The 24,839-nt window shown below is 42.3% G+C and overlaps 1 protein-coding gene across 3 annotated transcripts in view; it reads right to left on the bottom strand.

Moving 5' to 3' along the window:
- arhgap17a (Rho GTPase activating protein 17a) overlaps positions 1–24,839 on the bottom strand; it is a 34,458-nt gene that overhangs the window by 8,292 nt on the left and 1,327 nt on the right. For 2 of the 3 annotated variants that reach the window (XM_063892541.1, XM_063892543.1), the window contains exons 2-16: positions 16,455–16,494; positions 9,661–9,765; positions 9,483–9,515; positions 8,983–9,059; positions 7,597–7,708; positions 6,730–6,806; positions 6,516–6,633; positions 5,366–5,434; positions 5,093–5,174; positions 3,101–3,228; positions 1,862–1,973; positions 1,197–1,278; positions 988–1,068; positions 276–389; positions 52–143 (exon numbers count right to left, since the gene is read on the bottom strand). In XM_063892541.1, the coding sequence (XP_063748611.1) occupies positions 52–143; positions 276–389; positions 988–1,068; positions 1,197–1,278; positions 1,862–1,973; positions 3,101–3,228; positions 5,093–5,174; positions 5,366–5,434; positions 6,516–6,633; positions 6,730–6,806; positions 7,597–7,708; positions 8,983–9,059; positions 9,483–9,515; positions 9,661–9,765; positions 16,455–16,494 (1,322 nt within the window). The remainder of the gene's footprint in view (positions 1–51; positions 144–275; positions 390–987; positions 1,069–1,196; positions 1,279–1,861; positions 1,974–3,100; positions 3,229–5,092; positions 5,175–5,365; positions 5,435–6,515; positions 6,634–6,729; positions 6,807–7,596; positions 7,709–8,982; positions 9,060–9,482; positions 9,516–9,660; positions 9,766–16,454; positions 16,495–24,839) is intronic. The other variant, XM_063892542.1, reaches the window with a different exon arrangement.

The raw sequence follows: 24,839 nt of genomic DNA, 5'->3' as shown, positions 1-24,839 counted from the left end.
CCTTGGTGTAAAATAAGCTGTGATTGCACACAGAGATAAAACAGGACCCACCCTCAGGGAAGAACCAGTCAGCATGCTGGATGATGGGCTCGATGATGGCCACCACGTGCACAGAGGTAGCTGCAGCCATCTCAGCCAGACTCCTGCAGAAGAGCATAGAGACACTCTGAAATAACAGACTATCCTCTCCACCACCAGACTTAAATTATGCCTCTTAGAGCAATTCATCCTCATTGTTTTACTCAGTAATTGAAGTGTTCCCCCCTCCTTCTCACCCCTCAGTCTTGGCCCACATCAGATTGGGTCCCAGGACGATGGCGATGTTGCTCGGAGACATTTTGTTCACATCGCTGTCCTGGGCCAGTTTGGCTAGAAACTTCACCAGATATCTGAAGGAAAACATGGGAGGGTAATCAACACAGGTTTATAATTGAGCCAGGTTCGAAATCTATTCAAAATTAACATAAAATTGCAAGAAAATCAGCAAAGGACAATTCAGGGAATGAATGCTTACTTTAACACGCCACTGATATGAGATTATTAGGAGTTGGTTCAGTATTAATCTGAGCCATTTCTCCAATTGTAAAACCAGAAGAAGAATTCAGAACAAGATGTAATTAAAAGAGGTTCAGACAAACCTTTGGAAAGCGTGTTGGAAATATGAGATTTCCTGGTTGTGTTATGTTTTAAGAGGAGGAACTTCAGATCAATGTGGAGGAAAAGAGGCGGTCTTAACCTCTCTTCAGTTTGAGTCACATACTTCATGTACATCCCTGTTATATCTGCTTCTATTGAACTTATGTTGCTTTAACAACTCTAGCTCCTCAACCAAGACTTCAACTTTTGGATATTTCAAGGTTTTATTGAAAGTCCCTTCAGCTTTTTCATGCAAAACTTGAAAATGCACTAAAACCAGGTCATGGAAAAGCACGAATGAACCCTTAAGAGACAACGATCGTAAAGGCAGTGCTTTTAAAAAGGACTCACTTCAGATTGGCTTTGTTGTTCTTTGGGAGACTATCACACACAACCCAGAGAGCCTGGAGCCTCTTGTCCGGGTCTGACACACTGCAGAGAGAGGAACATGTTAGAAGTCCAGTCTCCAGAAAGCTAGATCCATATATTGCATCCATGTTGCTGTACAGAAATACAAAACAATGGTACATTTGATCCCAGTGTTTCTGTGTTAGTGTTACCTGGATGCTTGTATCCATTCGTCATAAAGCTGGAACGTCATCAGAGGTTCAGGGAGTTCCCTCAGGTAAGACTTCAGTGCTCCTGTCACCACACAGGCAGAATTATTGAGCCACTTTTCCAGACAGAGGGGTAATATTTCCTTATATCAAACTGTTTAGTGTAATTATAACCATCTAATAAAACATCAAATAGAGTTCTTCCTTCTTTAGAAAATCTACAGAAGCCCTGAGAGTCAAAACACATCTGGGCCTCCATTTTCTCAGTCTGAACTTAATTGTCTATGACCTAAAATATCACTTAATATTATATATATATTTTCTGTGAAACAAACCATCAAAGTGAAATGTGTATTTATTTCTTAGTGTTTGTTGTTGTAATACTCAATTCGGCCACAAGACGCTAAGGTGAACCACTCCCAGTTTCTTCATAAGACAAAATCATTTATGCTTTCCTCCATACAAGTATTAATGGGCAGACTAGTACCGAAAAACAATGGCTTCTGTATAATTTTCTGTGCTATTCAAACCCTTTAATTTGCAGATTTTACATAATCAACTGCTCCACTGTCAGTAAAACCATCTTATTTGTTTCTGGATTAAATTAAAATGAGTCAAAGAACTGGCCCGAGCGTCCAAGAAAAAAATGCATCTCGTTTGGGACGTACCGGCGACAGCGTGGGGGTCCGAGTAGAACTCCTCCAGTTGTGAAGTGGAACAGTCCAGCGCTGCCTTTAGCTTCTTTAGCTTGGAAGCCCCTGCTGCGATTCTGAACAGACCCTGACACACAAACACACACACAAACATAAGTAAACCACAGTTACACTGCCAGCAAACAACAGGCTCGACACAGGCAGGCATTCAGTGTGCACACGAGACCCCACGCTTCCACTGTAACCTACACACTCCCTCCTCCCAACACTCAATTACACACAGACTCTGTATAAAGTCCCCCTGCCAGCTGCACATAATGAAACCTTAAAGCGGGCGAACAAACACACACACGCACACACACCCACTACTCGCTTTACCCTGACACACAAACAAAAGCCGTCTTCACGCCATAATGACACAGAGAGGAATGAACGGCTCCACAAATAACGTGCTGTGCAGTTAACACTTGCACTCGCTCTCTGTTGTGCACAAACACGTACACACACACGTCTGATTTATGGACAGGAGACAAGTAGCTTCTATTGTTTTCTATATTTGTATCAGGGTGGGACATCTCAAACTTGTCATAAATTGTCTCTGGGGACACTTTCTTTGGAGTTTCCTTTGTTTACAGTTTGTCTGTCCGCCCGTCTCCCAGTCTGAAGATGCGCATGTGAACAAACAAGTTGGAAGCTTGGTTTCAATTAAATCAATGACCAGCGGAGCCGCTAATCGCAGCCACGGCTCCATGAGACTTTTAATGACCTACGCCAGCACTTCCCTGACTAACGTGGGGAGACGAGGGCCACAAAAGGAGCAGTCATGTCCGTTAAAGCAAACAAAAACTCATTCTTCATTATAAAACTCTGTGCTGAGAACCCCTTAGCTTAAGACTGTGTGTTTGGTGTTATTTAAAGTGACCCTAATACGCCTTTTCCTTTTCCTGGAGTGTGCTATTTAGGTTTGAGTGCATGTAAACGGTCTGTAAAGGCTAAAATCCTTCCTGAGGGAGTTTCCTTGATAATGGCATCACTATGCAACACTCACGCTTCTTTAGGCTAACGCTACAACACATACGTGATAGGCTAAGGGGCGGGACATCTATAAGAGATTGACCAATCACAACAGACAATCATCGTCTAAAATCTAATTCAGCCTCCACTTTTCTGCCCCTACAGGAGATTAATCCTGTGAAATGCTAGGTTTCTCTGCACTGCTCCTGCTCTGATCTCTCCACGTCTTGACTCCCTCACCTCCTCCTTCATGCCGGTCTCCAGCAGCATCATGACGCAGGCCTCCAGCGGCAGAGCGATCTCTCTTCCGCTCCTCTTCAGGTGTTCATCCAGCGCCGTGCCGAAAGCTGGCTTCTCCGTCCACGAGTCTGAAGGCAAAGAGAGAAGCAGTGATAGTTAGACTTTTATTTCACTGAAAAGATATAAAGGAACTGTTAAGATGAATGTTGGCAATATGGCAACTTTATAACAATGACACTCTTTGCATGATGAGCACACCTGTAGTTTGTAACCGCATTTAAAGCATCATCTTAAAGGTTCCATAGAAAGCATCTCTGTGGTATTTCAGATTGTTCTCTGATGTCTACAAAGAAGTTATATAACTTTGGTTGATCCAAAAAATGTCCAGATGCAGTTTTACAGACCCATTTACAACCCTATGATTTGATCCTAGAATGGAACAAGCCGAGTTGCCTTATTTGGGGCTCATTTAAATAATGATGACGAGCTCTGCTCTGATTGGCTGAATTACAAGGAGCAATCCATGGGTGCCTCAGAGCCCACAGAAGTAAGGGAAGTTCTCGAAACTGTGAGAGATGAACCATGGAGGCTATTGGCATCCAGCCTTACATGTTTGAGCCTTTATCGGAGGAGGAAACCGATCAATTTGAAGAACAGCCAGTTGGTCTGAGATTGGAGAGCAACGTTACGGAGTGGTAAGTGTTAGCGTTAGTGTTTCCAGCAGCTGGTGAATGCTAATGTTGGGCCTGGACTACCGTGTGTGACATCACACACGGGGATTGTTGTAATGCGCCCGTTTTACCGCTGTGATATGCACATTCATGATTTGCACCTGAAGGAGGAAACAATGGTGTTTGAGGTTCACGGTATGTCAGCTCAATGTACCGAACTCCCCTTATTCAACGATGCCAAGGTGAAACCAGTTTTCCATTCTATGGCACCTTTAAAGCAACTGTTATTACATAAAAGGCATTTCCTTGCATTAAAACCTGTTTAAGGAGTTTGGAAAGAATCAACCATCATTTTTAAGTCTTATTTTTGTAATGGAGTCAGTTGATTAGAATAAAGTGCAATATCTTGAATTGATTTAGAAGATTAATCCACTTTATATTTATTCTTTGGTTATAAAATGGACAGTTAATAGTTTACACTTTGAGAACGGAGAAGAATTCCCATGTGATTTGTATCTAGTAGTAATAATAATATCAAAGTAATTCAACCTGATACTGATTATTGATATTGCTCATCTATTACTGAGGTATTTATTACAACGTTTTATTATACTTTTATATTTCTGCAGGCCTGTTGCTGATCTGAAAGGCAGATATTTGGTTCAACAGTCCTCTCTCCCCCTGTAGGGAGCCGCCACATAATATCTTCATGAGTGACTGTGTGTGTGTGTGTGTGTGTGTGAACAGGGAGGGGGGGGTGTGTTGCTGTTGCCAAAACCCAGGTGGGTGTGATATGAGATGGGAGGTGTGTGTGTGTGTGTGTGTGTGTGTGTGTGTGTGTGTGTGTGTGTGGAGTGTGTGAGTCATCGCCACATGCTGGGAGACCAGCCTCGTCTGGTTGAGACCACATGTTTTCAACACCGAGAAAAACACGCTCCCTTCAGAGAGACATGTGTAGCATTGGCACCAAAACTCTAGGAAATCTGAGAGGAGTCGTGTTGTTTAAAAATGGAAAACGTGAGTCTTTCTTTTAGGGGGCAGAGCGGTGAAAACAAAAGGCTATTCTTTGGTATCTGCGCCTCAGTTGTGGAGTTTGACAGTCACCACTACTTGGTTAGAATCTGGGAGTTAGGAAAACAGAGCGGAGTGATGTAAATGAATGAAACAGAAGCTGGTTTGAGGAGGAGTGAATATGAAAAGCGTTTCTCCTCCGAGCAGCTACTTTGTTCACACCTCCTTCACAGGAAATGTGTTTGAAGGGACCGAAACAACGCAGGAACCACAGAGGCAGACAGAGCGTCCTTGTTTGCATGCATCTCACCTTGCTGATCCTGGATTGTTGGCAACACACTCTCCAGCACAGTGAGAGACTTTCTGTGGTAATCAGCTTGAGCTTCTAAGAGCTACAGAAACAAAAAAGATTAGGGTTCGATTAAGACGAGGCAGTAAAAGACAGGAAAGTAAATAAAAACCATTGCCAAGTCTGTGTTCCCCAGTTACTCTGCAGCTGGGAGCTTTCCCACAAAAACTCATACACACACACACACACACACACACACATTCTTTTGGCTTGCTGATGACATGCTGTACTCACTGTTACGAAGTAGCGGGCATAGTCGCCTTCTTTGGAGAAGAAACTGTACATGTCTGCAGCGAGTTGATCCTGGTGGATAAAAAAAACAGGGATTTCAAAAGTTAAAGCACAGGTTTTAGTGCATGTAAATGGTCTGCAAAGTCTCAAATCCCTGTGATCCCTCATGAAAAACAGACAGAAGTTAAATTGATGTACTGCTGTGGACGAAGTCAGCAGCAAAGCTATACTTTAGTCACCTGTGGACTGTATTTTAGTCGCTAAATTTAGAATATTTTAACTGCTTTTGCTTGTCTGACGGGATACTAAAGCCCTTATTCATGCTTTCTTTGAAAGCCGCCAGACTGCATTGACCAAAACAGTAATCTTACTTTGTGGAAGACAGGAGTAACTTGCTGTCTCGCTTTGTGGAGGCTCAATTTGACTTGGTAGTTTTGCTGCTGTAAACCATTATTCATTTATCAAAGATCTTCCATCTCCCCTACACATCCATCAAATGACCGAGTGCAGACGTCAGCGGTCGGCTAAGCGTCTGACCGTGCTCAAGGTGAGTCATAAATCCTCCGGCTGCTGCTGCTGGCCGGACTCTGAGAGAGCGGGAGGGAAACACACGGCTCCGTGCTTCCTGGATAGAAAAACCTGACGCATCACGCAGCCGCTGGACACTAAAACTCACTAGTGATTCAGTTCGCTAAACACACACACACACACACAGCTGACGGTGCATTTTTAGTGTGAGCGTCAGCAAACTGGGTCAGAGGTCCCCAGGGTCTTGGGAAGTCCAGTTTGTTCCGGTGGCTATTCTTTTCCCAGTTCAAACTTATGATCAGACTTCTTTCCAGTTTCTGAATCTATTTTGGAGCACTCGTATGGCCTGCTATCATCCTGATAAACATGACAATAATAAACCAATATATTGTTAAATATAAAGACCACGAGTCCTCTATCTTCAGCTGCTCATCCCTGCAAACCTCACATTTCTTTGAAGCATGATCAGGTGTTTTTATATATGGAAGTACAAATCACACATTTTCACTTTAACTTCAAATAAATACTTTTACATTTTTGTATATTTTTGGGGGGGAATGGAGCAACTGTGACAAAATCCTGGGATAAATGTAGCATTTCTGATTCTGACATATAAGCGCGTTACCTTGCAGAGCTCCACTTTGTTCATGGCCTCGTCCATCTCCTCTTTGAGAAGGTCAGCCTTGGCCGTCAGTGCGTGAGTGTTTGTTCCTGAGATTATCGACTTGGTTGCCTGCAACCATCTAGAGTTTGGAAGAACAAGGAAACAAAGGATATGGAGTGAGACCGTCTGATTAGTTAAAAAAAACACTCAACTCAACGGATATAAACTGGCATACCTTGCTCTGGCGGAATCATAGTCCAGCACCAGTTTGGCCAGCTGTTTCCTCTGCTTCAGGATGTTGGGAATGTCCACCTGCAAAAATATCAGACGTTGAATGAGCCTGAGATGAACAGAATCAAACACATTCCTTTTGATTCTTCTTTCTGGATGACTGTCTTAAGCTTTTACAGGTTGGTGGAAACTGTTGGAGCATTTACTCCTATTATATATATATATAAATAAAAATAAACGATAAACAACTTAAAGAATTCCATTAAGAACATTGAAAATATTAAGACAAACAAACACACTTTCATTGATAAATAATTGTATTTTCATTCCCTTTATTTATAACGCAGGCATTCCTGCCAAATCTGAATGCTCGATTCCTGCACACGTGAATCCTGCCTTATCAAAAGCATCCAGCACAGACAGCAGGAAGTAGACACACCGCTGAGTTTCTCACGCACAGTGTGAATGTGGTAGGTGTTCTTGGGGGAAGTTGTAGAAGAAATAATCAAAAATGCAAGATTACGGGAACAAAGATATATATATGTCCGTCGGCTGAAAGTTACTCATGTTTGGAAAACCCCAGTGATTAGTGACGAAGAGAAAAGTTCCTATATTTAGCTTCATGCTAACGGGACTGGAATCAGTTTTATTTTGACTTCTCTTCCTCCAACTTTACAAGATTACGTAACAGCAAACAGCCAATGTGAATGGACAGTATCAACCCAGAAGACCTGAATATAGATGGTGTTTAAATGTTAAAAATATTGACGGTGTGACTGCACTTAAATACACAAGCCACGAGCTATGACAGAGCTTTAAATATTTAACTTGTGTTTAGTGTCTTTATGTGCAGAGGGTGTTTTTATTGGACCTCTGCTAGCTGGCTGAGGGGATCCAGGACGTCCTTCTCGATCTGCAGCTCGTGTTGCATCAGCTCCGATGCCAGGCGATTCTCCGCCTCGCCGCACACTTCCATCATCTTCCTGTCAACACACACACGGAGAAGGGTGTTAGAGTCGCAACGGCGTCACATTCATCGTTATCTCGTTAGGATTTTAGCACTGTTAGGACATGACACATTTTCCTGGTAAAAACAAAGCAACACAGAAGGATGGAAATCCGTCCCGTCTCTTCCGCCGCTCCAAATCAATACGTGAAAACTAAACCAGGTTATTGTGATGATGACATTTCCATCTGCCTATAGCCTGAGGACAGCGAGTGGCCTAGTGACAGCTCATCTGTGGTCATGAATCAGGGCTTTGGGTCACAATTATTGCAGGAATCAAACTAATCAAATGCAGTCGAAGCCGGGCATCACTTTGTCATGGTGACGGTTCTACCTGAAAACGGAGTCTTAAAAGAGCGTTGTTTTTTATGAGTTTGGGGAAAGTGATCCAGCTAAAACACCGTTCAGTTCTACACACCATAGCCTGACGTACATGACCCTGATACTTTCCGTTTACACACTAGAACAGACTAACCGCAGTAGTACTAGAGACCTTTTACTCTGCTTGGATCGTCTGTAAGTCAGTTTTATTATGCATACATATTATTAAAGCCAAGTCCAGGCTGATCCAGACTCGTCAGTCTGCACCTACACATGACAATGAACCTTTTAAGCCAACATTTAATATAAAGGAAGTGCACTTATAGGCCCAGTTCTTGCATTAGGAAACAAAGTGGCTACACAGACCTAAGTTCACATTTCTAAGAGGCACCTTTTATCTTATTATTGAATTTATTCAGAAGAATCTGTCTAGATTTTTTATATTGGAATGTGGTTCATTATGCCTGGAAACCAAACAAGTGAAATGTGTCTGTATGTTAAAAGCATTCCACTTTGAAGGTTCCCAATATATGTTGATGATGATTTGGGAATTTGAGACGAGTAGCGGTCATCTATCGTCACACTTTAAACAATATGAGGCGTTTGTTGGGAGGACATTTGAGTAACTTGACCTCTTTGCATTTTAATTTGATACCGCTGGTCGACGCTGAAAGTCGACATGAATGCATAAAGTTTACTAGCCAATCTTCTCACGTACTTTCTACACCCACACAGACTGTTGTGTAGAGTTTGCTTCAAGCTGTTTCTCAGTCACATCTAAATAAGGGAACTAAAGAAAACTGGGTGGGTTTCTTGCCCTGGATGCACGGCCTCATATTTCATACTCTCCAGGGTGCATCTGCTCCTTTAGCAACAGTTGCTAAGAGGGAGCTATTGGTTATCCAGCCTGTCAATCATTCACAAACTCACCCTATCAAGGAGTCCTCTCCCAGCTGGTTTCCTCCTTCCACCATGGCCTGGGATAGTGCAGTAAGGGGGAGCTTTTTCTGCGAGAAAGAGGCAATAATTAGACTCATATTGAGACATATAATCTATGCATAAGTACAGGAAGTACCCATTTCTGTACAGTAGGTTCAGTATTTGAAGTTGAAGCCAATGGAAATTCATCAAGGACTTTCCATTGAGCAGTAAAGGAAGAGGAAGAGTGAAAGATGTTATATGGGATTTGAGATGCAAACTAGGGAAGTGAGACATCTATCAAGCGACAACACCGGTGCTCGCTCTAACCGAGACATGGATTACATCTGTGCAAAACATTTATGAGCGTTCAACATCCTGTTTTCAAACCAGGGGATCCCAGAGGCTAAAAAAGTGTCATGCATAAAGAGTAAAGATGACAGATGTGTGAATTGGAAACGGAGCGAGCGGAGCTGAGAACCAGAGAGGCGGAGGAATAATTGTGTCGTTACCTGACCGTTTCCTGTATAGAGGCGCGGTACGGACTGTGGTGCGTATTTGGTGTGGGGTAGACAAAAACAAAAGAGAGATCATGGACCTACTTCAGAAATAGTGTGGGAGGTGATATCGAAAATACAATTACACATCCTGTTTTTACAGGGTCTTATTGTAACAAATACGTCGTCTTACATGTCTCTTTTCTGCCTCTGCCCCGATGTGTCCCTGTAGGCACGACACCATCCTCTTGTGTGTGTTGTGCGAAACGACGCGCACCAACTCCATGCGCCGTTCAATCTGTGAGCACAAGAAAAGACAAATACCTTCTGTAGACATTCATTTTATGCCATCCCAGAGCAAGAAGCAGCAGAGGGTCACTCTGGTGTTTTAAAAAGTTTCACATTTGGTTAAAAGTTCAGCAATTTGCACAAAAAACTGGAGATAACATACAATAAAAGTCACCAAAAAACAGAACAATATTTCAGCCTTAAATAACTAAAGCATGTCTTTACTATATTGATTCCTTCTTGTTTTGTGGAGGTTCAGGAAGTAACCAGCGCCTTGTGAGCATTTATATAAAGCAGATATAAAAATAGATATATATTAATCAGGCCTGAAGAAAGTGCTGCACAATATAAGGAGAAAAAGGATGCTGCTGTTGAATATTGCTACGATACTACTAGCGATACATAAACAGAAATAACTCAGGTCTGCTGATTTCAATATACTGCTAAAAATACAACAAATTGCCCATTAAATAGATTTTCTATTGAGTCAAATGAACACTAACCTGAATGAAAAAGGCATAAAATAACATAAGTTTAAAGTGTAGTTTGCTACTGATCCCCTCTTTGAAGGAACTATTTATTTGTTTATTTTATTAGGAAAACTGCAGTTCAACAAGTTATTAACATGTCCACATATTATCTACATTTGGATCATTGGATATCCTTTATGGAGAACTTTATAATTCAAGAAACAAATCATAAAAATAGAAAAGTACCTCGTCCAAAACCTAACAATGAAAAATCAACAAAAACATTCATAAAACAAATTAAATGAATCATATGAGAAAAATAAAGTCATGTTTTCTCATATACAAATAGTACAGAGCAAGAACAAAGCTTTGAAACTAAAAACTCAAATGGATCCAAAGGAACGATTAAAGAGCGTAATATTGCCGTACTTCTCGTTGTGTTTATCGCTGAGGCTCACATTGCGATGATGACTCAAAAATATATATTGTGCAGCCCTACCTGAAAATCTAAATTCCCCAAAAAGAATGTGGAAAATGCTGTGGTAACTATTCCTTAAAGTGTTTCTAAAATGCAAAACACTTCTCTCCTGCCGTGTTTGCTCCAGTACAGGAACACGCAGTAACACACACACGGCATGCAGTCTTTACGACTACAAACACACCATGTCCATAAACCATCACAACAGTGTGTATGTGTGTGTGTGTGTGTGTGTGTGTGTGTGTGTGCGTGCAGCGCTCATGGCTGCTGAGGCCCAGGTACACACACACGCACACACATTTGATTTGTAGCTGCGTAGAAGGAGTCGTGGGGGGTCAAAGTTCACGCATGATGGAAGCAGCTCATCCCTGCAGGAATGTTATCTTTCAAACACATGACTCATCGGAAGTGTCTCTATAGCAACGGCCACTGGGCTGTGACCAAAGCCAGGGAGGGGGGGGGGGGGGGGTTTAGCTTCTTTTTTTTTAGGTCTTTTTGATTACACAGGCTTTCTCCTGTCTGCTGCACAAACAGCTCCACTCTGTGCTTTCACACGTAAGATATAATACTGTCATTGATGGGAGTCGCAGCTATTCGGGCCCGAAGACAAGAGGCCGACTGACGCTCTGCAGCACGACTATTCACTGTCCCCGTCATGCCAGGTGCCCCGACTGTCAGTGTCAACATTAGGCAGGCTGTCACCGCCCCATGAATAGCAGCGATGATTGCGCGCTACTGTTCCAGTCTACTTAAGAGTCGGACGAGGCAAAGAACTGGTTTGGGTTGGCTTGTGAAAAAGTGATAATCAGATTCCAGATCGGAGCAGGTGTGTCATCGCGTTGTGTGAAACTAAAAAAGCACAACAGAAAGTCTGAAACGTTCACTCAAGATTTGGGACAAACAATGTTCCAAATATAAACGGGAACACTGAGGTCTGGAGGGTGAACTGAGCAGAACTGTGCAGGGAAGTTCAACCAAATACCAGACAATTGTGTTTCCAAAAACAGAATGCAGTGGGATATCTGGAATTCCACAGCAGATATCGTCCCCCCCCCCCCACCTCCACTGCGTTCCCTCCCTCTGTTCTCGTGCTCTTACGTCATTCCCGACCCGTGCTGGCCCCTGGCATTCCTAAAACAGCTGGGTCAAACACAAACCTGTCAGACATATGCATACACACTTTAAAAAGCTTGAAGTACAGTTAGTTCCTGGCACAGAACGAGCAGGGGATTCCCCTCTTCTGTGAGAGGAACCAAATTCATGTGTGGGAGTTTTGGAAATGTTTTGGTTACATGGTACCGGGAAGAGTCCTTTTCCTTTCATTGTAACGACAGGGACGCACGAAAAAATAATGCGGAGGAGTGGGAGAACCTGAGGCCAAGAGGTCCACACCACCGCAGGCAGCAGGGTGTGTTTTTCCTCCCGCTGGCGTGATGAGGTCAACGCTTGGTCTATCCCATGATGCGTCACAGAGGGAATCCCAACACTGAGCGGGACAGACAGGGAGGGTGTCTGCCTGTGTGCCGGTGTTTGTTTATTGGTTCCTAAGAGAGGATGTTAACATGTCTGGACAAGTACAAAATGAATTAAAATAACCCAACGTGACGCATTAAGGGTGGGATTACGCAGTGCTAAAGACACAGAATACAGTTTGTTTGATTTAGGGATTCATGACAGCACTGTTGAAGGGAAAATGTTATTTTTGAACCTGGAGCTTATTTAACGTTTGGGTGAAAAAGTGAGTAATGCCATTTTTGAAATTGGTCCAGTTAGGAGCTGGAGAGCTGCAGCGGCTAACTGAGCTGCAATAACATCAGTTGCGGGAGTTGTGGACCGTTAATGTTCTTCCACTTAAAGTGCTTTTTGGCAGAGACAATCTCACATTGCTATTATAAGTGTCTGACAACATCACTGAGAGGAAACTACACGGAAACGTTTCACTAGTCTGTTTGTCATTGTTCCTAATAGAGTCTGGCTCAAGAGTAGTTGTGTTCTTAATCAGGGGAGGTTGCTGTCTCATCCAAGCTGCTTTCTATACTCCAAAACAACAGAGTCTTTTCAGCTCTCCACCTTAAAGAGGACATTAGGTTCACCTTCAGTATTTTTTGTCTCCACTGGGACTCCTTTCACCCTCTGTCTGAAACCAGAGCCCAGTCTGCTCTGATTGGTTAGCTGGCCGGCTCTGTTGTGATTGGTCAACTGCTTAGAGATGTCCCGCCCAAGCCGCCAGGAAGTGCTTGGGACTTTGAGAAAATATTCGTAGTGTCCAAACGGCGGTACTACAACTTCCGTATCAGTCTGTGGCGTCACCTTGGCTAGAAAGACTTTTTCCCATTGACTTACATTGGGAAAGAGATGTCTGTAAATGGGTGGATCATTTATTTGAAACCAAATAAACTACCCAGTATGAACCCTTTCATAGCCCTTATTAAAAACATTAGGTCCTTAAAGATGTAAAATGCGCTTAAAGCTGAATCCAGATTTATTTCCCCTCTCCATTCATTCTAGTGAGTCGAGAGCGGGAGATAGGGGGCGGGGCTTAAGGGGAAACTCAACTGCGCATGCTCTATGCTCTCGACAGCCAGGCATGATGGGTAATTTGTGACGTTCTGCTCTCGAGAATCTCAGGCCATTTTGTGTTCATGCGCTAATGAGCAGTTCTCATAGGAATGAACAATGTCGCGCCTCCAACGCTGTATCCAGTTCTTATTATACATCCATGGTCCCGCCCCTTAGCCTATCACGCACAATGTGTTCGAGCGCTAGCCAACAGAAGCGTGACTGTTACATAGTGATGTCATTATGTTACAGAGGTAAACAAATGAGTCCAATGGAGGCTATGCAGGCAGAATGCTATGCAAAAATGCCAACATTTCCCATTAACACCAGCTGGCTGCCACTTTATAAAAGCTTACACCCTTACACACACTCAGGGTGTGTGCGAGCATGATGCATGGTATTTCTGTTGCATTTCTGTGATACCCCCCCTTTGTGGATCAGCAGCTCTGTAGAGCAGATGAAGGACAGCTGGCACAAGAATGCTGGGTGGCTCTTTGGCACCCTGGAAGACCAAATACTAAAGAAGTCTTGAGACGCAGGTGCTGGGAATAAAATATAAGATAAAAATGGAGGATCAAAGTTGATCTCAGATGGTCAAATGATATGCTCAGTTTCATTTCTTCACAAGACTTTGTAGAAGGACATGAGTTTAAGGAAGACGACACAATCCTGGAAAAACAATCAATAATAAAGTAGAAGAAGAAGTGGATAAAGAAGGTGGAGTCTGAGCGGACAAAAGACACTATAAGTCTAAAATAGCTTGCATATAAAACACTGCACAGATATTCCAGAGTCTGTTTTCCTGACTGTGATAATTCGTGTGAAAAAGGAACACAGTAATCGGTCAATGACTCCCCTTTTCTCTAACAGACAGCAATTTTCGGCTGATTTCAGACGGAGGCAGAACAATTGTGTCTTTGAGGAACAGAGAAAGTCAATTGTCAGTCACAATGCGATGTCCTCTCTCTGCTGAAAAGCCCCCCTGAGCGGTTAGTCACCGCTGTCCGCTTGTCTACTTCCATTACACACACTCACGACAGCTCTAAGTATAACTCTGATGTTCTAGCTGTCACTCAAATGCATGCTGTGAACACCTGAGAGAGAGGAAGGTATAAGAAGCTCGGTTTGTTTATGCACAGACTACAATACAGGGTGTGGGGATGAATCATGAAAAGGGCTTCACACGTCGTGGCTGTTCTCATACGTGTTTGTTTTAACATCCATGAAACCCTTCATCTCAAACACAATAGACGATATTCATCTCAGGAATGTCTTTGCTGAGTAGCTGATATTTTTTCCCACCTGCCATCTCAGGGGCTGGAGATTTTCCCCCAGATGAAATCCCAGCGGCTTTCACACGCACAGATAGAGCCATATGAAACTAACAACGGATGGTCTATTTTCAGCCATTTACACCTGACTGTATTCAAGGTGGAACGTCATCTTTAGTGGGAGAAAAGCAACACAAATAATACTCCTTACAACCACAATGTGTTCTCACTGCTTGTGTAATTCAAATGTAATGGTCCAAATGAACACTTGTCATGTGATGAGCTAAAGCAGCTAGTTTAGCCAAGTTGAATTTTACTTTTAGTGAAACTTTAACAGCGGTCACCAGGGTGCAAATAGCATGGTTAGCTATAGTCACCCAGGTGCTACTAGCATTGTTAGCTTTAGTTACCTGGGTAAATTGGCATTGTTAGCTATAGTCACCCGTGTGCAGCTAGCATTGTTAGCTATAGTCACCCAGGTGCTACTAGCATTGTTAGCTATAGTCACCCAGGTGCTACTAGCATTGTTAGCTATAGTCACTCAGCTGCTACTAGCATGGTTAGCTATAGTCACCCAGGTGCAAATAGCATTGTTAGCTTTAGTTACCTGGGTAAATTGGCATTGTTAGCTATAGTCACCCGTGTGCAGCTAGCATTGTTAGCTATAGTCACCCAGGTGCTACTAGCATTGTTAGCTATAGTCACCCAGGTGCTACTAGCATTGTTAGCTATAGTCACTCAGCTGCTACTAGCATGGTTAGCTATAGTCACCCAGGTGCTACTAGCATTGTTAGCTTTAGTTACCTGGGTAAATTGGCATTGTTAGCTATAGTCACCCGTGTGCAGCTAGCATTGTTAGCTATAGTCACCCAGGTGCTACTAGCATTGTTAGCTATAGTCACCCAGGTGCTACTAGCATTGTTAGCTATAGTCACTCAGCTGCTACTAGCATGGTTAGCTATAGTCACCCAGGTGCTACTAGCATTGTTAGCTATAGTCACCCAGGTGCTACTAGCATTGTTAGCTATAGTCACCCAGGTGCTACTAGCATGGTTAGCTATAGTCACCCAGCTGCTACTAGCATCGTTAGCTATAGTCACCCAGCTGCTACTAGCATTGTTAGCTATACTCACCCAGCTGCTACTAGCATGGTTAGCTATAGTCACCCAGCTGCTACTAGCATGGTTAGCTATAGTCACCCAGGTGCTACTAGCATTGTTAGCTAAAAGTCACCCGGTTGTAAATCTGTGCAGCTAGTTGAGACCTAATTGGTTCTACATAAGAGTTTATGAACCATGAATGACAGTCTTGTGAGGTCTTCATTACTGAGTGTGATTCTTCAACCAGAGAAAGAGATCTAATTGGTATCAGCTGCTGTTAGATTGGCATGAAAGCTTGCATACTTTTGAGTTTCTCCCACACATGGCGCAGCTGCTCTTTCATTTTCAACCAGACTCTTCCTGTCTAAGAAATACGGCCAGGATGTTGCATGTAATGCAGGCTAGTGAGTGTTGAATTATACCAGCCACTTGATTATATCACTACTGTTGATAATGGGGAGTAAAGGAAGCACATCTACTACCAAACTTGCAGGTTTAACCATTATTTCTCTGGTAAATTGTGCTATCTTTTAGCCTAGATATGTTTTGAGAAGATCTCAGTGTTTGGGTGTTTGTTCTGCATCTAAATCCAGCCACTCATGTTGTTATATTAACACCTGTAAGTGCTGAAGTGTAGCAGAGTTTCCAGGTAAAGAAGTAAACACTCAAGTATTGAGAGCAGAAACTAAAATGTTGAGAATTGCTGTTTTAATAATCCAGACTGATTTGCTTGAAAAGGGACAAACACAGGTCCATGTGACAGCAGCCTCTGCCCGACAGATGCAGCCATTCAGAGCTCTGTGGTGGGATTAATGATTTACCTGCAGGAGGTCATCGCTGAGGACTTCTGTTTTCTCCGCTCTGTAGGTGAGAAAAGACAACACAGATTAGCACTGACACACAAACCAGAGCAGATACAGGCTGCAGCTGCACTTCAACACACAGTGCAGTCACTGAGAAAATATCTGATCAAACGACTGATATCGCTCCCGAGAGACTGGTTTCGTGCTCAGCTTAATCACTCGGGGTGTTATTGACCTGGATTAATGTGGGAATGTTTCAATTGGTGTGTTGCCATCGCTTAACAAGTAACAGGATGAAGGCAAAACATGTCTCTCTTCCATTGCATGTTGACTTTAAAATGCTTCCTTTTTAAGAAACGTATTACTGGCTGCTACGACACTACTTTCCTGAGTCTGCTTACTTTTTATATAATGCTGCTCCTCATTGTTTACCATGGGTGTATTCTCATCTGGTTTTATTTTATTTAATTAAGGTGTGCTTCCTCCTCATTATTCATATTCAGATGACTTTATTGTCCATTAAATTCCAATACAATGGAAATGTGTCTCTTGCGCCGGCAAATAAAACAACAAAGTCTAAAAGTGACAGCCATTATTTATGTTAGTTGCCTTTCACTTGCCCTGTCTCTTTGCTGTAGCTGTAAATGTCTCCGCTATCAGACGAATGAAGGATATGTGATTTATGAAGGAGCTTGGATGTTATCGGATGATAATAAACATAACAGATGTAAAGTAAAGTCACACAGAAGCCATGTTTCTGCTGCCTTTGGTGTCTTTAAGCCACAGCTAGCAGATCCTTGGTGGCGTGCACCGCCCTGCAGCGCGGCGCGTCCTGAGCCTATTAATAGTGAACCAATAGCTGGACTTGAGGAGGTCAGACAGATTAGATTCACTTAAAGGGAGAAGGCTGAGAAACACACTTTGAGCTCCTGCTGCTTATCAACACCTTCACACAGGCTGGGGGCTTCTGCAGGCAGGAGGGTCAGAGACTGGAGACAAGGTTTGTCAATTTAACCTCGGCAAAAAAAGCACGTAGGGCTGAAAATGTATCCATATTGCAATATGGACTAGTCCATATTGCAATATGGACTAGTCCAATACTCAAATTGAATGATTCAAATATTTGGCTTAAGGCTCAATATGTGTTCAAATGTGGCTGCAAAGAAAATCCCGCCCAATAAATCTTATTCTACAGACTTAACAAAACATCTTAGGCTAATTACACCATAATGACATTACTTTTTAAAGAGCTTTATAGCAAAACAGCCGATTTTCATTTGACATTAATAAAGTATTTATATATTCCCCAGGCCTATCGTTTAGATGTCTCGTTACTGAATGACCTATAGGTTTTCTTTTACATTTGGTTCTGTTTTACTGAGATTTGTGTTGTTTTTTGCTCTATATTTATCCAGATTAATGAAGTAAAATATATGCTGTGAGTCTATTCACAAGCCTGTTTGAATTCAGCAAAGCAAAAGCTAGTTCCTAAACGCTGGAAACATGATTCCCACTAAAGTATTCATTGTTATATCCAACTGATATTGTCTGAATTGCATAATTATACAGAGTAAAAACAGCTATTTAAATCAACCTACAGTAATAGGTTCTCTCTTTCTCTCATGGTAGTCTATATTCAAACCTCTCTCCGTGCAGGTACTGTTGTATTTTACTAATGTGCAAACGTTTCAGAGTGCACGTTCAGCCCTCTGGCTGAAGTCACATGGATTCAGTGGCTTGTCTACATTTTGGGTAACTGGATCTTTAAATGCAGCCTGGGCCGTCCTCCAAAAAACTGCTCTCTATGAACTATGGTAACCCTGTCACAGCTGCTTTCAATTACAACACAGAGACAGAGAGCGACGGACAGAGAGGGGATGATCGTTTGGGGGTTTTTTGAAGGAAAGAAATATAAATACAGAGAGATTTTTCGGGGGGGTTTAAAGAGTCCTAAAAGTGCCAAGGCAGAATAATCTAGAGTCTGGGGATGAACGGAAATATTTTCTCTGGAGGAGAGCCATAGCCGAGCTGGTGAGTGAGTGGACCTAGAACCCACAGAAACCAGAAAAGACTTCCAGCTAGCTGCGGTGAAAAATGTGAAGCACACACACACATCTTAAAGCTCGCACACATGCAGAGCGGGATTATGTTCTGGTGTAGTCTACATGTCTACTCTTTATGTGGTCCTGTCAAATGGCCTAATATTAAAAACCGGTGTATTAATCAAGCAGAATTATCCTGTCAGGAATACACACTTATGGATCACCGCCTCTGCACATTGATAAACTGTTAATTGATCTTTCGTCCAGGGTGACAGAGAAAAGGATCAAAGCAAATAGGAAAATACCAGAATGACGGGGTTGCATTACATGGCTTTTAACGTGTTTTAAATGACTGATATCAAAACCAGAATTGGAAGAATTATTATGAAAGCACAAGGAAATTCATTTATATCCTTTATTTATGCAGGGGGGCTTAGGGAGTATTATAAAACTATTGAATGTTTGTTAAAAATGTAGTTAATTAAAAAGTAATCCCTAAAAATGTGGTCTATCTGTTAATGTATTAACAAAATAACGGTAATAAGTGGCTTTTTGGAAAGAGTTGTATGCTAAGCTAAGCTAATTGTAGCTTAATATTCAGCTGACAGACAAAATATCAAACTGTTGCGTAGTCAGTCGTACGGTATTCATTCCTAGCCCATTAGATATTACTCTTTATCTTTCAGTTAGTCGTTTAGTCTATTAAAGATCAGAAGATTGGGGGGGAAAACATTGTTTTTCAGAGTTAAATTAGGTTGAAAGTTCTCAATGACAGGTTTGTTTTAATCTGGGTTACATCGTTTCGATTATATATATTTAATGATCCTAGGTAGTGGTCAGGATACAATTAATTAAAACACACTGTTAATTGAGCTCTGATTACGACTTTAGAGGCTGCATGTCTTGATATTTCCATATATTGCCTTTATCAGGTTGTCACTGAATGACCAGACAACATGTGAAGACATAAATTCACCAAGCCCCAAAAAAGCTGCATCGTCACCAAAAAAAAAGGCCGTGAGGGGAGGCAACAACACACAGAACAACAATTGTTTTGCCGGCATCAGCTGACCTCGAACAGAAAGAGCTGCCTTTACAGAAAAGTGTGTCAATGCATGTGACTTCTTAACAACACGAGAGCCTCCCTGCACACTACATCAGGAGGTAACCATGGAGATCTACTACTAAAGTGGAAAGGGAGTAAGTGAACACTGCAGCCATGAGCACAATGGAGCGGCTGTTAGCAGAACACTCAACACGATCAGAGGAGAAGAAGAAGGGAGGGTCTGCCTGCCTCTTACCGCTGCAACAGTTGGCAGCTTAAAGCAGAGGGTAATGGATACTGGAAGCACATGAAAGGAAGCAGGGAGAATAATTGAGTGACTCAGCTCATGCAGCGTCCGTAATGTGGATCATTATGTGTGCTAACGCTAACATTAGCTCTGGGCAAGAACGAGCAAAACATGAGGGTGAAAGCTGAAGGTAGACACAGATAAATCCGGGCTGAGCATCGTGGCTAAACAGGATGCCTCCTTCCTGGTGGATATTTATATCCCAATGTTGAAACAGTCAATAAACATGTTATTAAGGAATACACAAAGGTAAGATGTTGTTCAGAAGTGCAGCTAATGATTGGCTTTTTATCATTTAAATGTCCAAAAACATCGTGGGAAAAGTCCATCAACTGCTCTTTTTGTTCACAACACACCAATACTTTGTTTACTGGATTATAAGACGAAGAAAAGCAGCAAATCTCACATTTTACAACATTTTGTGCTACAAATATGACCAAATGCTTGTCTAAATAGCTGTCAATATTTCCCCCTTAATTCAACAATCGTTTCTGATCTAGTTTTGTGACAACTCCTATTCATTCTAACAAAAAACAACATTCTATTTTTATTTTTTAACCCCGAGAGTCAACATGTATCACCATGTTCTCCTTTAGTTTTAACCTAAATGATGTCAAACAACTGAAGACCACCTAATAGCTTCCTGTGCCTGACGCAAATTATAGTTACTACCCAAATTAAAACAAGCTACACCCTAATTTGTGCAATAGTCGTGCCACTTATCTCCATCTTACCAACTTATTATCTGGATGAAAGCACAAATTACTTTGACAGCAAACAAACAGCAGCTTAGCCTCACACTGTCGGTCTCTTCTTCTGACACACGCAGAACCACAAAAGGCTTCCCAGCTGACGCACCCCTTTGTCCTGGAGACTCAGGGGAACGCCCAGACTCACCTATCCTGGTAATTCAACAGTGACATTTTGCTGATCCCTGCGGGGAAACAATCTCTCAAAACGTCCCCCTCCTGAAAGAATCAAGGACTTCAAAACACAACGGATGCACACTAGATTGCACAACACTGTGCTAGTAAGAAGGTTGTTGTGTATTTTGAGTGACACCATCTAAACAGGGCCTTACAGGTGCTGGTTTTTGGTAGCTTTGGACAGAGCCATACTAGCCGTTTCCAGTCTAATGCTAAACTAAGCTAACCCATTATAGCTTGATATTCAACTGATGGATATGAGAGTGGTATTGAACAGCTCAGCCAACCCTATGAAAGGCTATTTCACAAAATATCAAATGTTTTGCTTTAATAAGCCTTATATTATAATAAAAATATCTCAACGTTTTAGCCTCCACTGACATCAGTAGAAACTGAGTGGACATTTTGTGGATTTACTGGTTAATCTGGGTCTTTAATGTCTTGTGTTAGAAGTCCATAAAGCTAAAATATAGGTTCATAATGATATGAAAACAGAGAAAAGCAGAAAATCTCTACATTCAAAGAGCCTGAAAATAGCAATTTCTGCGAATCTGTGTATGCAGCTCGACTAAAATGTGATATTTTGACTATAATTGTCGACTCAAACTGACTCATTGTTTGCATCGTTGAGTGTTTATGCAACATAAACGTCTCAGCTAACCAGTAGCGTGACTTCCACTACACTCCAGTAGCTAAAACCACAGGAGCAGACTGAGAATTTGGACAATTTCTATCAGCCTCCGAAAAAAACTCAGCCATGTGTTTTGTTTGTTCGCCTCCATATGTTGCAGGTTCGACCGATTCAAAGCCCTCCACCTCCTCCTCTTGATTGTACCTTTTACCTTTGAACCCCCCCCCCCCCGATTAGCAGCCTCTGTCAGCACCATTTCACTGATAGACACACATTCTGAAATGTATTTTAAAGATCTTATCTATGGCTATTCTCTTGACAGACGGGGAGCGGCAGTATCTCAAAACAGCAAAAATGCAAATCTTTAAAGTCCCATGTACCGTGCCAAATATGGACTTCATTGTAGAGGCTAGAGCAGGATTGTTAGTTTATTATTATGCAAATGTTGCCTCTGGTATCCTATTCATATGTTATCTACCTGCCCACGTTAACCTGCAGAAAACATGCACGTATTGGGACAGAGTTCAAAGATAGCCTGACTAAAAAAAGCTTCCAGAAAAACCCTTCAAGTCATGTTCCCTGGCATGCGTGAGTCACATGCTGTTTTTTCCCTGCACCTCAGTTTCACCCTCTCTGCACATCAATCTCTCCCCAGATTTCTCTAGAAAACCACCGCCGTGTCTCCGGGAGGCAGTTTCCTGTTTGTAGAAGAAGAAGGAGAGACTTCCTCCGAGCGACTGCTTGCTGGACACACTGTTCTGCCTTTTGCACAATCACAGGAACCCAGGGGGCAGCGCAGAGGGCCTCCGCACTCCAGACTTTTTTGCAGATGCACAAACAGGGCGAAAAGTTAATGGCCAAAGCAGAGCGTGCTCGCCTCTTGCCCTGATCCAAACGCTGACAGGTCACTCGGTAAGAATGGCATGCATACAGTACGAGTGCAAGAGGGATTTGACCCATACCAAACGAGCAAGCCACTGCTGCACACACACACACACACACACACACACACACACACACACACACACACAAATGTCTGTTTTCTGCATTACACTCTCTCTCTCCACTTCTAAATTACTGCTGCACTGCAATGAGGGGGTTATGAGTATTCCAGCTGCAAAGTATCAGGAGTTGTTTCTTTAAATAAATAGAGCTGTATTTTATCGGCTGATGATTTAGTTATTCTAGCAGCTCCTTCATGTTTTCAGTTAAGGATGATTTGGAATGCATGGAAGATGAAGGGACGTTAGGTTTATCTGTAAAAAGCATTTAAAGCAGAGTATGGAATCGGATTAGTGCCAATAAGATCAAGCAGCACTTCTTCAGTATCAACAAAACTAGGAATTTGAGAGAAAACGAAACTCAGTGAAGCAACGACCACTCAAAAGTGAAACTTATATCCTGCCAACAAATAAAGTGCGTAAATATGTTTTGCTTTTTAGGGTTTTCCCTTTCCTGGAGTGTGTTAAATACGTTTTAGTGCATGTAAATGGTCTGCAAAGGCTAAAATCTCTCCAGAGGGAGTTTCTCTTTCTTACAACATCTTATTGGCTAGCGCTCCAAAACATTGTACATGATAGGCTAAGGGGGCGGGACATCACAACAGAGCTGGTCAGCTAACCAATCAGAGCAGACTAGGCTCTGGTTTCAGACAGAGGGGGAAAAGAGGTGCTGCAGAACAGGCAGTATGAGAAATATAAAGAGCTTTTTGAACATTAAAGCATGGAGACACGTCCCGGCCTTTTTAAGACTTCAAAGTAACACGTGGTAAGTAATTGATATACATTAGGTAATGTGTGACTACTCCTTTAACATGGAAATACATCATGCTTTTTCATGTGGCGACGACGCTTCTGCCTATTCAGCGTTGACACATTATTGTTCCCAGCCTGTTGTCGGATTTATCTGGTACCATCCAGTACGTTGGTGCTCGTTCGTTGTCTGCCTGAGGTGCCACACACACACACACACACACACACACACAGGCAGAGGTTGGCTCTCATGATGAAAACATCCTCTGGCTTAACTCGCCCACCCCCCCCCTTGTCAACACAAGGCCGGGCTGAAGCTTATTGCTGCTGTGGATATTCAAGGGACAGTGGCACTGCTTAATAAGCTGCAGAATGCCTCCTCATTGTTTGGATTGATTATCTTAACAGCGTAGATACTGCTGTCCGTTAGAAGTTCTGAGAGAGGGAGTTTTTGGAGTGGAGACAAAAAGACAATTATGCATCACTTAGGCGCATTAACATGTTCTATATCTTTTAAGTTTGAAGTGGAGCGGCTAGGGTTTCACAAACGGAGAAGGCTCTTACTCCCTCTTTATCAGAACAGAGTGAAACCTTTGGTGCAGAGTATTAAACCGCTCATCCACTGCTGCAGGATGTTAGTCCTGTAAGTCCTTCTCACCCCTCCCTCTGCTGCACAGGGGGCAAGTAAGGCCGGACATGGACTGGGCAGCAAAGGCTAGGAACACACCTATATAAACTCATGATTTAAGGTCTGTAATCATTTTATTATCTGCTTTAAAACGTCATCATATGAAACATTACACCTGGTAATATTTGGATGCACCTACTTGACCTTTTCAATCCGTATGCCTGGTTTTGGATGTTGGCCAACCCCAGGGTCATTTGTAATGAATAATTAATAAGGTGTATGGCTCGCTAGGTAGAAGAGACCAGGATGATCTTTTATGTGTAAGGAAACATCAGGCTAGCTTAAATAACGGGATCAAATACCAGATTGGTCCACTTTCACAGATACCACATCAAGCGTATTGATTAAGTACTGCAGCAGCACCTCTACTTATGATCTAGATTAAGCATATTTGAAGTTTGCACATTTTACACAGCAAACTCAATCCCTCATACAGTAGACATACAGTTCTTACTCTTCACTGCATCAGTATTTCTAAGAAAGCTCTAAACTGTAGGAGAGGAATGTCAAACACATGATATGCTGATATGATATAATGCAGTACTGTACTACTCATCAACCCAGAATCTAAAATTGGTTCCACACTGACAAACTACAACTCTAAAATGCTCTTGCATGTATTAGTTAGGGATGAAAACAGGACAAAATGATACTCGATCAAGATGTAATACTGTTAAAAGTACATTCAGCCTATAATTTACTTTAAGTGAAGTACCATACTTGTAATGTAGTATTTTAAGATCAAATTATTTCTCCTCTTACTTAAGTGAAGGACTTATTCCACCACTACTGTACTGATGGTTTGTGGAAATCTTCCAAAAGTATGTAGGCCTATTGGTGCCTTACTGTATGTTTCCCATAGCACGTCACACATTTCTGCTATTTCACACAGTTGTTGACAGCAGAATAAAACCTTTTAATGAAAGAAAGTGACTCAGCTCAGGGCGAGTCAATGACCGAAAGCAAAATGCACACTCATGGGGCCTCTCGCTGTTGCTGTTTATTTCCCATGC

The sequence above is a fragment of the Eleginops maclovinus genome, chromosome 10 (assembly GCF_036324505.1).
Source record: "Eleginops maclovinus isolate JMC-PN-2008 ecotype Puerto Natales chromosome 10, JC_Emac_rtc_rv5, whole genome shotgun sequence".
Taxonomy (NCBI): Eukaryota; Metazoa; Chordata; class Actinopteri; order Perciformes; family Eleginopidae; genus Eleginops; species Eleginops maclovinus.
Note: the sequence above shows the minus strand (reverse complement) of the source record. Positions and strands in the feature narration are given on the sequence as shown.